General features: G+C 34.6%; 4 protein-coding genes across 5 annotated transcripts; 2 read left to right on the forward strand and 2 right to left on the reverse strand.

Moving 5' to 3' along the window:
• Positions 1 to 105: 105 nt before the first annotated feature.
• On the reverse strand, positions 106 to 3,275 carry LOC106349524 (protein ACCUMULATION AND REPLICATION OF CHLOROPLASTS 6, chloroplastic). Of its 2 annotated transcripts, none has more exons than XM_048781502.1 (5): positions 2,698 to 3,275; positions 2,143 to 2,619; positions 1,103 to 2,042; positions 645 to 772; positions 106 to 559 (listed from the first exon to the last, which is right to left on the reverse strand). In XM_048781502.1, exons 1-5 carry the CDS (start codon positions 3,202 to 3,204, stop codon positions 266 to 268), a joined length of 2,346 nt encoding a protein of 781 aa, XP_048637459.1. In that variant the 5' UTR covers positions 3,205 to 3,275; the 3' UTR covers positions 106 to 265. The 2 variants fall into 2 exon arrangements, with proteins under 2 accessions (XP_048637459.1, XP_013644965.2); XM_013789511.3 differs by having other exon boundaries at positions 645 to 778; positions 2,698 to 3,273.
• Positions 3,276 to 3,793: 518 nt separating this feature from the next.
• Positions 3,794 to 6,682, reverse strand: LOC106349523 (BRISC and BRCA1-A complex member 2). Its single transcript, XM_013789509.3, has 13 exons — positions 6,449 to 6,682; positions 6,269 to 6,359; positions 5,996 to 6,179; positions 5,719 to 5,809; positions 5,384 to 5,419; positions 5,183 to 5,284; positions 4,973 to 5,103; positions 4,834 to 4,882; positions 4,660 to 4,749; positions 4,529 to 4,582; positions 4,379 to 4,444; positions 4,186 to 4,283; positions 3,794 to 4,108 (listed from the first exon to the last, which is right to left on the reverse strand). The coding sequence occupies exons 1-13, from the start codon at positions 6,524 to 6,526 to the stop codon at positions 4,042 to 4,044; spliced, it is 1,137 nt and encodes a 378-aa protein (XP_013644963.1). The 5' UTR covers positions 6,527 to 6,682; the 3' UTR covers positions 3,794 to 4,041.
• A 1,051-nt stretch (positions 6,683 to 7,733) lies between these two features.
• On the forward strand, positions 7,734 to 9,633 carry BNAA06G37140D. The gene has a single exon (XM_048781503.1). It carries the CDS (start codon positions 8,485 to 8,487, stop codon positions 9,514 to 9,516), a length of 1,032 nt encoding a protein of 343 aa, XP_048637460.1. The 5' UTR covers positions 7,734 to 8,484; the 3' UTR covers positions 9,517 to 9,633.
• Positions 9,634 to 11,091: 1,458 nt separating this feature from the next.
• On the forward strand, positions 11,092 to 15,359 carry LOC106350957. The gene has a single exon (XM_048781504.1). The coding sequence runs from the start codon at positions 11,425 to 11,427 to the stop codon at positions 12,457 to 12,459; it is 1,035 nt and encodes a 344-aa protein (XP_048637461.1). The 5' UTR covers positions 11,092 to 11,424; the 3' UTR covers positions 12,460 to 15,359.
• Positions 15,360 to 16,417: the final 1,058 nt, after the last annotated feature.

The following is a 16,417-nucleotide window of genomic DNA, read 5'->3' on the forward strand; positions in this document are numbered from 1 at the left end:
ATCAAGTCGCATCATATACCAATAAGTATTATGCTAACCAGTTCCTGTGGTATCTAATCAGAAGGATAAGTAACTCTTGACATAATATGTACCTGACTGAACAAGAAACTTGAATTGTAGCACTTATATTATAACATAGACAAGGTATTGGGAGTGACAAGAACCTGAATATTTCCGAGTTCCTTTATTGAACACTAACTTAGCAGGAGAATATACAAACAAAGAGAAAACCGCAAGTTTAGACATGCTACATATGAACACCATATTATGATGCAAGAACAGAGCCTTCAGTGATTTTCCATCCTCCTGACTTGGACCAGAAAGCTTCGTATCTTGTTGTGTAGGTTCTGACATCTGTAGCATTGTTTTCTGGATGAACCAAATCAGATAGACAAGCAGACTCCTCCAGAGTTGCTTCAACCAGAGCACGAGTTCCGTCAGCTGAGACAGTCACGCTGTCAACGGAGAGTTTCAACAGTGTATAATCATACACCAACCCGAGCTGCTTAGTTTCAGATGCTCTGTCTGTCCAGATCTTCAGCATTCTCCCATCCAAAACCTATAAAATTACCAGACAGATCGTTGCCAACATTACAATCAGGTTTATTAACACAATCGAGTGAATTGTAACTTTATTCCCTTACCTCTGGCAACATTTCTATGCAGTGATCACGCCCAAAGGCCTGAGACTTGATCTTCTGCCACTTGCTCACTAGACTCTCCGCAGTCCTAGCATCCATCCTGGGAAGCGCTACCGAATCCTCAGATTTAACTGACCCTAAGTCAGAAAAAAAGATTATCCGAAGGAAATAAAGTTTTGAACAAAACATAGTAGAACAATTTGCTACATACGTTATCCTAAAGAGAAATGTTAAATACACTGCACTACAGCTCCAACTCTTGTCTACAGTTTGATCAAAACATTCAAGCAGCATATGTACATGTTGTGAGTGAAATCTACTCAGCAACTAGTTAACCTCAGTTCTAAATACTCAGGATATCTTTTGGGGCATGTATCAAGTAAACGATCTACTTTCATTCCTGTTAATATCTACTTTTGAGCAATAAGCTTGTATAAAATTGGCATCCTTTGATCATATACCTATGGTAGCAATTTCAGATGCCGTAGAGGAAGTCATATCCTTGCGTTGCAACGATGAGCTGCCTTTAAGAGACATATACCTCAGGCTGGCCAGCGAAATGATTCCAACAACAACACCGGCAGAGAGAATCTTTACACTTGCCTCCTTTAGCTTATCAGCATTGGACTGTTCTACAGTAATTGCATCGACGCTAGACTTTGTATCAAAGATTTCGGATGGTCCTTCAGTTGCTGCACTTAACACAGCAGTCTCATCATCAGCATCATCATGTCCTACATTGTTGTTACCAGCACGATCTACAGTAGACACCGTCTCTTGCGCATCTGAATAACGAGAAGGAAAAACTTTCTGCAGTGCCTGTATAGCACTAGCCTTCACATGCTCAGCTCCCATCCTTGCCATAGCTGCAGCAGCTGCTAAAGGAGAGCCCTGAACAACCTCCACTCTTTCCAGGTAACTCAAAACCATGGGATCATCATAATAATCCCCAAGTTTAAATTGTTTATCTTTGGTATCTCTGAACCTAGGAAAGACAACCCCTGCCAACCAGGTCTCCAATAGTTTGCAGAGCCCAGGGAGGTCGTCACGATTTGAATTCTCCAAGACAAACTCAACAATAGCTGGATTCCTGTACTGTGAGTCCTCACTGTCTAACCCCAACCACATACGGCATTCGTCGACTTTGCCTATAAGCAGTGCACAGAGTCCCCTCTCGAGACCAAAGTCAACCTCCCAATTATTTCTCGAGTCATACAGCATCGCAGGAATCTCCATAGCCATTACCTTAGCCTGCTGAAGTTGCTGGAATTGCTTATCAGCGTCCTGTAAGAGGTGGGGTTTCTTAGCTATAAAAGCTTGAGCCACAAGCGCCAGCGCAACTTCATAAACTTCAAAAGACTCTGCTGGAATATTACTCGGGGTAGCTACAAAAAGATCAACCTATGACACACAGAGAGCAGAGATTAGAATGGGGGAAACGAATGCGAAAATCATGATTTAAAAAAAAAAAGAAAAGAAAAGAAAAGAAAGGGCTTCAGACTTGCTCAGATGCTGTCATTCGTAAAAACGCCTCGTTCATAAATTTCTCGCGTGTAAGACCACCAACAACAGCTGATGCTCCACCTCCTCCAACAGACCACAAGATATTGCGAACACCGCTTAAACCAGCTAGGCGTTTATCATCCCCAAGAGGTAAAGCAAGAAGCTCCAATACATAACGGGGAGTGATCTCTTCCAAAGTCTCATCAATCTGGGAACGTAGATCAGGAGCAAGGCTGCTGGCTCCTTCCTCCTGCAAAAGCTTAAGAGCTTCCTCAACGAACTCATATCCAGTAATAAAATCAGGAGGATGTAACGCCATTGCATCCCTGGAGATGTCAAGAAAGGCAAGCGCCATAACCAAAACCACATCTTGCTTGAAGGACTTAGGCAACCTCTCCTTAAGCAAGGCTTCTCCTACACGAAGAACCACTTCAGTCTCACCAGCTTCTTGCAGCACACAGAGAGCACCAGGAACCTTCATGTATTTAAATTAAAAAATTCAAAAAATCAAAAAATCTTTTGTTTTGAGAAAAGAAAGCAAAATCGAAATGACCTTATCCCAAGGAACATCAGTGAAGACTGTAGCAGCCTCGTCATCAACAAGGCTTTCGTCGTACTCTCTTCGAGACCGAGGATTCGAGAGCGTCTCGCAAGCAGCTTGGAGGATCTGTCTTCTGCTGATTAAAGCGTCGTCACTGAACCCGAACTGAGGCGGTTTTGAAACCCTAGCTTCAAATGCTCTTCTGATTCCATCAGTTAAGAAATGCGTCTCCGCTCCCAACACCTCGTAGAAGTCGATGGGAATGGCAACGTGGCGCTCGGGACGGTCAATAGACGGTGGCGGAGAGACCAAAGTGGCCGTGGAGGCGGAGGAGGAGGAGGAGGAATCGGTGGTGAAATTGAAGTCGGGGAGAAGACGGTCGGCCCATCGGCTGGCGGAACAGACAGTGGTTATGACCGGAGAGGAGGGTAGGCTACGCCGGAGTTTGGTCGCCGGAGGTAGTCGGCAAATCTGAAACGGGAAGAGGCCAATGCCGAGGTGACGACCTAGAGCTTCCATTCCACTTTTGTTGCGGATGTGAAAATCCCTTCTTTTTCCTTTTCTTCGTATTATCCATCCACTTAAGCCTTGGTCCTCTAGGGTTTATGTTTTTTCTTTTCTTTTTTCTTTTTTTTTTTGGTTTTGAGAGGTAAAAAAATCAAATACATTTATATAACATAGCATACTATTTAAGTTAAAATGTCGAATAAAACAAAATAATAAAAAGCAATAAAAATGCCTGCTCGTGTGCTTTTTTAACTTTTATATTGTTCAAATTTTTTATACATGATTGATTTGATGATTGTATATATTTTAACCACTTAACAATATTTAATGTAATTTTAGTTGTTCATTGTTCTTTGAGCAACTTGATTGTTGAGGTGTATGAACCCAAAACAATCAATAAACTCTCAAATTAACTGGTGCTTCAAATCAAGAACGAGAGAAAAGAGTTTCTTGAATCTAATCAACCCACAAAACTACCCAGCAACTTGTTCAGAGGAAGCTAGTAGCTGGCCGAACCCCTACCCTTCACCATCAAGCCATAACCAAACAAATCTGTCATCATCAACCCTAATCTAGATCCAACAAAGTTCAAGAGTGGAAAAGTCTTGGGAAAAAATCATTATATTATGTTTGTGTTTGTTATAATTCACTTATCCGAAAGATCAGGACCCGAACGGATCTTAATCCGAACTTCGAATATCCAAAGTCCCAGCCCTACTCCTGTCTTTGGTTCCTCTTTTACACATTCCATATTTGTAAAAGTGCTTTTTGTTGATCAATAAATTTCAAATTTCAACGAGAAAATATAACAAACATTTTAAGAGAGAAAAAGAGCTCAGTTTAGGGACTCTAATGTTGGAGCAGAGCTTCGTTACAATATTTTTTGAAGTTGACAGCTTCATCGGTTAGGAAGTCACTGCATAAAGTAAAAAAAGCTTTGTTGAATGTTAAACAAGGAGAATCAGTAAAATGTGACATGTACGCGAGACTCACCACAATCGTTCAGCCATGCGCCCCACTTCCCACCTTGGACTCCATGGGTAATCGGTGAGGAGGTTTAATTTGACCGGCTCGCTCAATTGGTTTAAATGCTGCATATTAAAAAAATTATCCATTCATTATACCTAAGGAAAAAAAAGAAACCCAACGACTTTCGTTTAGCTCGTTTCCAGATTGTTTTTCATACCTGGCAACTTTGGAGCATTAGAGCTGGTTGCTGCTTTGGAAATTGAGTTGGAAAGAAGAAGTGAACCTACATCAAACGATAAAGCTTTGATAAACTCAAGTGAATCAAAATCTACTTTGTATTGAAAGCCCTGAGGAGTGATAGACTTACCACGAATGGAAATGGTCCCGAGGCAGCAAGGAACGATGCCTTACGGCAAAAGGTCTAGCAAGAAAACACAATAATAATAATAAGAGAATCTCGGAAATCAATTTAAACACATGCCAAGAAATATTACTTACAGGATCCGCTTCAAGAGGTCTTCCAAGAAAAAGAGCCAGTGCCTCAACAAAACTCCTCCTTAAAACAATTGCAGAAACAGCTTCCAGGATCTAGAAAGTAAAACTTGATAAGACCTTGATACCAAGAAAATTACACACATATTTTTATGTGAAGAAGATTTAGTAGGAACTGACTTGTCTCTCAAGGGTTTCTTCGAGATGGGGAAGATATTCAGCTAAGCACCTTCAAATTAGAAAAAAAAAGTAGAGGGTTTTCAGTATATGCATGGTATGCAGGTAGACTGATATTTTGTTTTGTACAGGTGTAACTTACATCCCATCCATCCATGGAGGAAGTTTAACATCCTCTACAGAGAAAAGCGCTTTTAGATCAGAAGATGATACTAATTTCAGACGAGGTGACGAAGGTGCTGATTCATACTTTCGAAGAATCGGGTATACCACCTGCATCCACAACTAGTTTATCAATATCAACAAGACGCTGCTAACAATTGAAAAGGGGTGAAGAATGGGATAACGAGACCTGAAGATAAATTTTCTGCTCATTCTTCCAAGGGCACCCAACAACAAGTTTGTTTATGCTCATATCCATCACAAGAGGTACTGCAAACTTGACTTCCTCTGGCTACAATTAAAAATTAAAGGTAATGGAAAGAGTCACATGCCTACAATGCGCGCTGTCTTTACCAAGAAGGATCAAGAATCTTGACATATATAAATATACCTTGTCAGCTCCTGAAGTCATTTGCATTTCAATTCCCTGAGAAAAGGAAAACAAGAAGAGCATCAACATTGAGAGAACTATGAGATGATTTATCTAAAATGGTTTTGAGCCCAATACAAATTCTAAATTACCATTCAAGACATAACTTATCCAACCCTAGTGTTTCACAGGACCTGAGCAACAGAATCTATATGCTTTAAGAGGCCCGCCTCAGAAACTCAGACAATATAAAAACAAACAGGTTGCTTTTTCCATCACTATTAATTAACGCATAAATGCAAGGAAAAAAAAAAAACAGATTATGAATGATTCCTTGTATAAAAGCATAATTTTACCTTGCGAGTTAAAACTGTGCTAATTTCAAACTTGACACGATCATCATCAACTTGACCCACTCGCTTTCGTTGGTAGGCCACATATTGATCCCTGTAGAGTGAGAAAACAACTTGAACTGAGCCAGGTAGCAACCTCAACCTCAATGTTTTTGTAGAAAACCCAATTGGTGAGATAACCATGAGAGTTGTACTCTTAAAGATCATTGAATAATCATGGGTAAATAATAGAAAGAAGAAAAAGTGCCATGGGGACAAAGGGGTTTTGAATGAAACAAACCTCAATCCTTGAATGAGAACAAGTAGCAGAGTCGAGTCCTGGTTGTTCCACTCAGACAAAGCCTTGTCTAGTAATGAATCAACAGGAGAAATAGTGGTGCTACACGGCATAAAATCCTCATCATCTGGCCCAAATATGAAATCAGGAGGAGCTGCTGGATACTCTGAATTGTAAATAACATCCCCTGCCACCCAAAATAAAAATAAAATAAAAACGTTTTTGTGTAAATTACAGAAAACAATTGCAAAATTGAGAAGAAGAGAACACACTTACATTTGATCGCGTCCAGGCAATAAGGTATGACCAAAGTAAAACGGTCGAGGATTCTGGGATTGAACCTGTTACCCGACCGTACATTTTCGATCTACAAATCGTTGAAGAAGATAATTTTTAAGTTTAATAAAACGCTAACTTAGAGAGGATTGGAACATGAATCTGATGATTGATGTTTACCTTGATGGAATCAGGAGAGTGGTTGAGTAAGTAATGGAGCTGATCGGCGATTAAAGGAGGAAATGCTTCGAACGCCATGCGAAGAATCCCTATTTACCGACAGGGTGAAAGTGCCGATAGGTTGGGTTGCACAAGTGATGAAAAAGGGCTTCGCTCTCAAAAGAGCACTCAAAATGGGTAAACCAACCCAAACCAAACCATATCCAAATTGATTTGAGCTTATATTGGGTAAATCCATAATCCATTAAAATTAATGAGTTATTGGTTTTAGTGGTATATATCCACTAAAAATACTATTATAGTTTGAATGGTTATCAAATAAAAACATATTATATTTTGGCTGAAAATAAAAATCTTCTCTTAATAGAAAATACAAACTATTTAGGCAAAAAAAACAATTTTGTAGTTTTAACCAAAAAAATTATATTTTATCGTCTAGACAGGAAAAATACAATTTTGGTAGGAAAACTCGGTTTTACAGTTTTGGCGGGAAACTAGATTTTACGGTTTAATTGGGAAAACTTGATTTTGTGATTTTGGTAGGATATTGTTTTAGCGGGGAAACTCGATCTTACGGTTTTATCAGAGAAACTCGATCTTACGGTTTTGGCGAAAATTTTTGATCTTACGGTTTTTTGCAAAAAAAACTCGCTTTTGCGGTTTTGGCGGGAAAATTTTATATTACGGTTTTGTCGGGAAAACTCGATTTTGCGGGTTTTGTAGGAGAACTCGATTTTGCGGTTTTGGCGGGAAAATTCGATTTAGCGGTTTTGGCGGAAAAACTTAGTTTTACTTATGGCGGGAAAACTCGGTTTTACGAATTGGCGGGAAAGCTCGGTTTTACGGTTTTGGCGGGAATACTCGTTTTTTACTGTTTTGGCAGAAAAACTTGGTCTTAAGGTTTTCGGTTCTAGCGGAAAAACTCAACTTTTTCGATTTTGGCAATAAAACTCGATTAGGTGGGAAAACTCGATTTGTAGTTTTGGCAGAAAACTCGATTTTTGCGGTTTTGGTGAAAATATTCAATATGTAATTTTGATGAGAAACTTGATTTTATGGTTTTTTTTTTTTTGTAAAAAAGGTTAAAGTTTAATAAGAAAATAGCATATAATATGCATATCGTTGAAAAATTGCGTTGACAAAAAATGTATGAAAAATGGATTACATTTAGTTTATTTAAATTGATTTAGATATATATGATAAAATAAATACAAACTTGGTTTAGTAATATGTGTTAAACTTTTGGAGTTTTTTATTTGATTTGATTTTATGTTGGTTATAATTTATTATTGGTTTGGTTATTTTTTGACAACAAAATATTTTCAAGTCTCATATTATTGGTTTGGTTATAGATTTTTTTGTTTGGGTTAGATTTAGTTTATTAAATTTTAATTATATACATGTGAAAATAAATAAAATTTGTTGTTGTAAAATTGGTTTATAAATTGAGTTTTGTTATTTAATTATATTTTCAGGCGGCACCATATGCAGAAATAAAAGTTTAAAAAATTAAATTATATTTAAAATATTTTTTTTAATTTTAATTATATGTAAAAATTAAGATACAAGAAATAATTTTTTATTTAATTTTTAATAATATTTATGTCTACAATTCTAAAATTATAGACATTTATAATTTTCAAGTATTATTTATGTGGTTAAAAATATTATTTATTTATTTTTAATAATATTCTGAACAAGGATAAGAACCTAAAATATCAAAATAAACAATATATCTGAAATATGTTTGGATATTTGTACGAAAAATAGCCATATTACTCGATTCGATCCAAATCTTTTAAATAGAGTTAATTACATGACGACGCATCTAAAATATAACACTAATTATAAAAAACAAATATCAATATATAAAATCGTAAAAATCAAACAGATTATGTTTCTCTTGCTGCAAGAATCAAAAAGAAACAAATTAGAATTAGGGCTAATTTATGTCAAGAAGGAAAACTTGGTGAGCAAGTCCCTTCATATGTATTAATGTGAGCAATTGGGGTTTCATTTCTTTACTAAAACTATTCATGTCTCTGATTCTCAACCAGCCCCCGAAGCTATGCTTGCGGAAACCAGTGTTGGTAAGATGCTCTCCTCTTCACCACTCTAATGGTTACTCATCTGCTTCATTGCCGCAATCACAAATCCTTCCTTCAACCATCTTATGCGCTGATCCTTGTAGACCACATCTCGTAAGACCCGTGTACAGGAGGAGGGATGGTGACATGGATATTCTTGATCACGAGATGCCTAGTGATTTTATGGAGGTAACGGAAATGATAGGAACATCCAATGGATGGATAACGTCTTTGGTGGACGGCATTGTGCAAATCCGGGAACACCCGGGGAAGAATCGTAAACAGTTGAGAATCATTTTTTTACCTCCTCATGTAACGCTGCCTCTATGCCAAGCCCAAATGGCCACCAACGTGGCAATGTCCTCATCTTCTCCGTTGAAAGAGGATTGTGTTGTGGCTGTCAAGTTCTGGGGACCTCAACTAAGCATTTGTAAACCGGCTCAAAGCAACGCCGAGTGGATCAACATCAGAATCTCAAACCCTTGTTTCTTTTCCTCCCCTGTCATGTATTCGGAGAAAGAGGACATGTTTCGCATTATCGGATCTGGAGGCCACCTTGTTGGATCATGGGATCTCGGCAAACACAAGTGCACACCAAAGATTCAGAGACTTCAATTTCAAAACCTTCCGGAGCTGAGCAAGGCCAAGCGGGAGCTTCTGTACTCGAGCAACACAAGCGAACACTTGGTGGAGTCAAGAACCACCGGTGAAACTTTCATGGTTAAGTGGTACAAAAGGACGGCCAAGACCATCTACTGCATAGAGAGAATGGAAACACAAGCTTTAATGGTGTTCAAGATAGACGAAGAAGGCAACGCTGTTTACACTCAAGATATTGGTGATCTCTGCATTTTCCTCACAAAGTCTGAATCTTTCTGTGTCCCTGCTTGCTCTGTTCGCCACATGCGTCCTAATCGCGTCAAACTCATGGATGTCGACGAATTCACTATTATCGATCTGGCTGCTCAAAAGTGGAACTGACAAGAACATTAGTTTGGACTTGTGTTTTTTTTTTCCTGAGACTAGAGTCTTGTTTTTTTCTTTAAAACCTTTCAAATATCCAATCTATTTTTTTCCTAATATTTAATAAGCTTTTTGTCAACCTAAACATAAATTAATCATAAATGTTCTTCAAATTTTCCTTAAATAAAAATCACAAAATTACCTAATGTGCCTAAAGTTTATATGACAATTAATGATTTTGAATAATAAAGATTTGATAAAAATTAGTTTATTTTCTATCATTTTTTAAAATTTTAACTTATTAAAATAAATTAAATAACCACATTAACTATATAATAAAAATTAGATTTTTTTGCATATGTTATATTTTAAATTTTTAAAAACGAATATAAATGACTAAAGTTGTTAAAAATCTCACATTAAATTTTTTGTGATCCATGGTTTAAAATTTATGTTATAACAAGATACAAATGATTACAAAATTACATAAGTATGAAGTCTCATTTAATAAATATTATATATGTATATTAATATTTTTTAAAAAATAATTTATATATCATATAAAATACATAATTTAATTTCGAATTTGTTTTGGTTTTTTTTATAAATATTTTGAACAATTATTGACAACTTAATATTTAGATTTTAAACTTTGCATTGAATGTTTTTAAAATTATAAATTATTAACACATTTAAACATCCCACAAATTTTTTATTGTTATCATTGATTTAAAATTTTTGTTATCAAGAAATACAAACGATCAAAATGAATATGTGTATAAATATTAACCCACAACTTGATTTTAACCCCAAACCTATACCCAATTTTTAACATATGTCAATATTAAAAATGTAATATATATATCAATGTTAATGGTGATGATTGGTTCAACTGTGGCTTTAAAAATTTAGCTGTAGATGTTTAGTTGTAGATAAATTGGTTGTAGCTGTAAAGTTGTTATTGTAGATTTTTTTTGTAGAAACTTTTGATGTAGTTAAATTTGTTGTAGCTGTAAGTTATAGGCTGTAGATATTTTAAAATAATATATATCAAATATGTGTTGTATATATAAAATTATTATTTTATATGAATTAAAAAAATTTATATTAATATTTTTTATAAATTATCAAAATTTATTGTATTTTAAAATGTGATATGTAAGTAATATTTATATTATTTAAATATCTTAATAATTAAAAAACACTCAAATTCAAAATTAAAATATTTATAAAAGTTTTTATTATGATTATATAATTTATTTGATATTATAGATATTTGTTTTTCATTTTACAGATTCTACGGCCTATAAAAAAATGATGTAGCATTTTTGCCTAAAATACATAAGAGAAAGTTTTGCTTTATTTTTTTTGTTGTAGCTTTAGAAATAAAGTTAAAGCATGATTGGTAAAACTAAATAAAAACTTGATGTAGACTTTAATTTTTAAAAGTAAAGCTACAACATGATTGATAAAATTTAGTGATTTAAAAATAAATAAAGCTAAAGTATGGAGATAAAGTCCAACCAATCACCCCCCAATATCATTCAAACTTAATTTTATAACATATAAAATAGAAAAAGTGTTTGTCAATTTATTTAAGTATTTGTACCAATTTAATTATATACGTAATATTTACTAATTTTTTTATTATTTAATATATATTTATTATTTCATAATACGTAAAATAATATATAATACTAAAAAATAATTTATATATAATATTTATTCCGCGGAGGGTGCGGATCTTAACCGAGTAAATGTTTAAAAGTCTGCTCCGTTGAAATCAGAGTGAATACGTTATATAGAAAAAATGAAACAAATTAGAATTAGGGTTAATTTATGTCAAAAAGGAAAACTTGGTGAGCAAGTCCCTTCATATGTATTAATGTGAGCAATTAGGGTTTCATTTCTTTACTAAAAGTATTCATGTCTCTGATTCTCAACCAGCCCCCAAAGCTATGCTTGCGGAAACCAGTGTTGGTAAGATGCTCTCCTCTTCACCACTCTAATGGTTACTCATCTGCTTCATTGCCGCAATCACAAATCCTTCCTTCAACCATCTTCTGCGCGGATCCTTGTAGACCACATCTCGTAAGACGCGTGGTCAGGAGGGATGGTGACATGCATGCTCTTGATTACGAGATGCCTCGTGATTTTATGGAGCTAACGGAAATGATAGGAACATCCAATGGATGGGTAACGTGTTTGGTGGACGGCATTGTGCGAATCCGGGAATACCCGGGCCCGGGGAAGAATCGTAAACAGTTGAGAATCATTTTTTTACCTCCTCATGAAACGCTGCCTCTATGCCAAGCCCAAATGGCCACCAACGTGGCAATGTCCTCATCTTCTCCGGAGAAGGAGGAGTGTGCTGTGGCTGTCAAGTTCTTGGGACCTCAACTAAGCATTTGTAAACCGGCTCAAAGCAACGCCGAGTGGATCAACATCAGAATCTCAAACCCTTGTTTCTTTTCCTCCCCTGTCATGTATTCGGAGAAAGAGGACATGTTTCGCATTATCGGATCTGGAGGCCACCTTGTTGGATCATGGGATCTCGGCAAACACAAGTGCACACCAAAGGTTCAGAGACTTCAATTTCAAAACCTTCCGGAGCTGAGCAAGGCCAAGCGGGAGCTTCTGTACTCGAGCAACACAAGCGAACACTTGGTGGAGTCAAGAACCACCGGTGAAACTTTCATGGTTAAGTGGTACAAAAGGACGACCAAGACCATCTACTGCATAGAGAGAATGGAAACAAAAGCTTTAATGGTGTTGAAGATAGACGAACAAGGTAACGCTGTTTACACTCAAGATATTGGTGATCTCTGCATTTTCCTCACAAGGTCCGAATCTTTCTGTGTCCCTGCTTGCTCTGTTCGCCACATGCGTCCTAATCACGTCAAACTCATGGATGTCGACGAATTCACTATTATCGATCTGGCTGCTCAAAAGTGGAACTGATAAGAACATTAGTTTGGACTTGTGTTTTTTTTTCTGAGGCTAGAGTACTCTTGTCTTTTTCTTTATAACCTTTCAAATATCCAATCTATTTTTTTCATATTTATTATCTGTGAGATCGTTACGCATATGCTCCTGGACAAACCTTCCTATCATCTATCACTAAAATAGCAATTTGGTTATGCTTAAGCTATATTTAGTGTGTTCTTTGTGTTGTGACTTTATATAATGGAAAGCTATCTATGCATTGAGGTGATATTCCTTCTCTTTCGTATTATGTGCTCGTGAAGAGCATTTTCCATGAGCTTGGGATCACAGATGTCGAGACCAACTGCTCCGCCGGTGGAAGCGTGCGATCATTAATGCTGGAAGAAGCTCGGAGGATGTGCGTGAAGGAGAAATATTAACTTGTGCACCATATTTTCTTGTGAGCGCTTGGAAAAGGTGTTGAGAGAACACCATAGTTTACTTCTCTGTTAGAAGAGAAACCTTTCCACACAAAAAAAAAAAGAGTTTATATACGATTTTTATAATCAGAAATCGATTTAGATTATATCATATCAACCAAATTTTTCAAAAGATTGGATTTTTACCTGATCACCAGTCAAGAGAGAAGTTTTTTCTCCGCGGACTTGGTATTTGCTTCTGACTCAGAATCCACCAGCCTATTTTGCTTGGTTTTAGGCTACTAATTTTCTTAGGAGGACATCTAGATTTACAATACAGGTAGAGTATTATTATGGTTTGGTGAGAATGTTGTGAATGGGGACCTTTTATTTATAAATATCGTAAAATGGAAGACCAAGTAAGATACTGATGAAATCCCTAGAAAATAGAGAAGGAAGTGCATAAATATTTGTATACCAAGTTAAGATACCAAAATCGTTTGAAAAGATATGCAAGAGAAAATCTATAAGAAATGGCATAAAATATTTGTATACCAATTAAGATACCACAAAACGTTTGAAAACCCGTAATTATGTTGCTCGTTTGAAAATTTTATTTTACTAAAAAAATTAAATGGCATATTCCCATATATGATTACGTAGCTGTCATGTATTGTTGCTGTTTGAATAAAAACAATTACGAAAAATGCTGATTTTAATTAAAAACATATGTTTAAATAAAATTAGTGGCAGTGTATTGTAATTACTTTAAAAATAGGAGAGTACCTCAAAAAAGAGGGTCTTCTGTTTTAATAGTATTGATTTAGATAAATAATAAGGTTTTGTTTTCTTATATATTTAGTTATAAAAACAAAAACGGGAAGGCTTAGGGTTTATCTTTAACGCAAGACAAGTCGAAAGTGGAAAACTCCAACGCGAAGCTTGTTAAAGGTATGATTTACCCATGTCTCTTAACCAGAATTCTTAACTTATGATTTGATTTTTTTTTACACTTTCTGTTAAGAGACGGATTTTATATCTCTTATTTAAAAGACAGTTCTTAATTTTTTTTGTTAAAATTAAAAAAAAAAAGCTAAAAATCGTCTCTTACCCAAAATTAAGAACCTCAGTTAACAGACTGGGGTTAATGATGATCTAAGATCCATTATAATTCTTTGCAAATGTTACAAGACTCACAACTGATCCAACTAGTATCCGTTCAAATCCGTCGAGCGATCTCATTTTATTTACATGATCTAGAAAAGATTGCCTTTCTTGTTAGAATAGTTTAGCAGTTGATTATAATAATTCCGCGATGGACATCGCTACTACATGCACCGTGTGTCCACGTGGAATAGTAACTCTATGCATTTTAATGATTACATCGAATTCAATATACGCGTTTAACGATTTTAGAATACACACTGAGACAGTTAACTTGATACGAGTGGAGATCACATCTATTACGTACCGGGTTGTTTTCTTTACTATATTTTTTTTCCATAATTTAACAGTTTATTTGAATTTCACATCGCATGAAAACAAGCTGCGATTATTATTTATATATATATATATGTAAATAATAACAAAAGACTAGTAAACTAAGCAGATTCCAAACCCGTTAGCCACTTTAGAAAAATTGAATCAACATAAACTATAGCAGAAGACAGGTTCCGAGTACCACGTGCAAGCTTATCCGCTATTATATTTTTTGTTTTTAAGATATGTTGGAGCGAGAAAATTTAAAAAAATTCCTTACTTCGCAAATTTTTTTCCATGTGTGTATTGAACGCTGGCCACTCTGTAGGTGTAGACACCATCTTCACCATATCAATCTCATATATAGCTTTGATTATCGAAAAAGTGTAGGTCAGTTAAAGGTTGAAGGATATGGAGATATAAAGAGAAGCCACCCAAATTGTAGATTGGCGACTCTTGAAGATTATAAAGCGTGACATTCTCCTTTTAACACATATAAATCATAGATATCAATGACTTTCAAGTAAGAACGTTCCCTTTTCTCTTTAACGATGATTTTCTCCACTACATATTAAACCCCAACGTTCGTAAAAGGCGTTCAATAAACCTAAAACAACATTTTGTTTGCATTTGTTCAATTGCTTGCATACATAAATATTAAATAGATTATAAACTAGTGCATTTTTATATCGAGAATTCGAGATTGTAGAAATCAAAATGGGCCATGAGAAATAGATATATGCGTTCGTAATTATGGTCGTATATATTTACATAATCATTCCTATAATCTACTGAACATTAGCAAACCAATCATCTCTTCTATAATTTTAAACTTGTAGGGTAATAGCTTGTGCTTTTTATTTTATTTTTTAAAAAATCTTGGAAAGTTCTCAATGATTGGGGGCATTTCGATCGGCCTATAATTAAATTACTGGACTAACATCAGAACCCAAAATCCAACTTTAGTTGTAGCATATACTAGCTATGTGACTATGATATTCTCCAAATCATATACTAATTACATTGTTTATTGTAGATTCATTCATATAATTGAGGTGTGGACAACTCTATAAAAGAATCAGAATTACAAGGTATTAATTAACTACTGGTTGGTTGGGGTGACAGATAAACTTAATTAGAATTAATTTGGTATCTAAGAATGAAAATATAGAGCCAGCCTATAAATGATTATCAAGAAGTGAGAGCAACTTGATGGAATAGTGAAATATATTTTGACAAAAAGAATCGTTACCTTTTCTCGTTTGACGCGGTCCATATAATTGATTTCTTAATATTCTCAAATTAACGGCTACGAACTTTTTTCTGTTCTTTTAAATCTGACAGAATCTACCTTACATATAATGGCTGTGTCAAGATTAGTAAAACTTATTTAGCAAAAAAAAAAGATTAGTAGAAATTTCATCACAATAATATTTTGGTTTTAATTGGGGGGTCGATGGGTGGGTGGGAAATATTAATTTATCTTCAATTTATTTGCTTGTCTTAAATTTTGTTATTATATTTACTAGGTGTTTTCCTGCGGACGCGGACCTAAACATATTATTAATATTTGCATTATTAATTAGAAGACTATAATGATAAAATATTATTTTTATTTTTATTTGAAATTTTTTACATATTAATTATTATTTTTTAAAAACAAATTTATACACTATACTTATTATATAGAAATAAAATTTAAAAATCACTCAATATTCTTTTTTAAATTAAATAAAAATAAAATTTTATTTGATTAATATTTAGTTATATATTTTATGTTTTTAGTATTTTATAAAAAGACTTTTTCAGATAACAACATAATATATATAGAAATTATATTTTTATTTTAAAATGTGTTTTTAAATTCTGGATAATTTTTACTATTATTAATTTTATTCAAATTATTCAATCAAATATATTAATTTTTTTTAATTTTTTATATATTTTATTTATTAAAGGCATAAACAATATTAGCTACTATAATTTTAACGTGAGAGCTCCGTTGCTAAAATTTACTTTGTAAACAATAGTATAGATAAAATTTATATCAATACTTTCACACGTGCATCCATCGTATATCCAAGTAAAGCTACATA

This window comes from Brassica napus, chromosome A6 (genome assembly GCF_020379485.1).
Source record: "Brassica napus cultivar Da-Ae chromosome A6, Da-Ae, whole genome shotgun sequence".
Taxonomy (NCBI): Eukaryota; Viridiplantae; Streptophyta; class Magnoliopsida; order Brassicales; family Brassicaceae; genus Brassica; species Brassica napus.

Coding starts and splice junctions, on each gene's coding strand:
- BNAA06G37140D (XM_048781503.1), top strand. CDS start 8,485: ATGTCTCTGATTCTCAACCAGCCCCCGAAGCTATGCTTGCGGAAACCA.
- LOC106349524 (XM_013789511.3), bottom strand. CDS start 3,204: ATGGAAGCTCTAGGTCGTCACCTCGGCATTGGCCTCTTCCCGTTTCAG. Junction 2,620..2,697: donor CTGATGTTCCTTGGGATAAG/GTCATTTCGATT, acceptor AAATACATGAAG/GTTCCTGGTGCTCTCTGTGT. Junction 779..1,102: donor ATCTGAAATTGCTACCATAG/GTATATGATCAA, acceptor TTTCTGACTTAG/GGTCAGTTAAATCTGAGGAT.
- LOC106350957 (XM_048781504.1), top strand. CDS start 11,425: ATGTCTCTGATTCTCAACCAGCCCCCAAAGCTATGCTTGCGGAAACCA.
- LOC106349523 (XM_013789509.3), bottom strand. CDS start 6,526: ATGGCGTTCGAAGCATTTCCTCCTTTAATCGCCGATCAGCTCCATTAC. Junction 4,750..4,833: donor AAGAAACCCTTGAGAGACAA/GTCAGTTCCTAC, acceptor TTTACTTTCTAG/ATCCTGGAAGCTGTTTCTGC. Junction 4,445..4,528: donor CGGGACCATTTCCATTCGTG/GTAAGTCTATCA, acceptor CGTTTGATGTAG/GTTCACTTCTTCTTTCCAAC.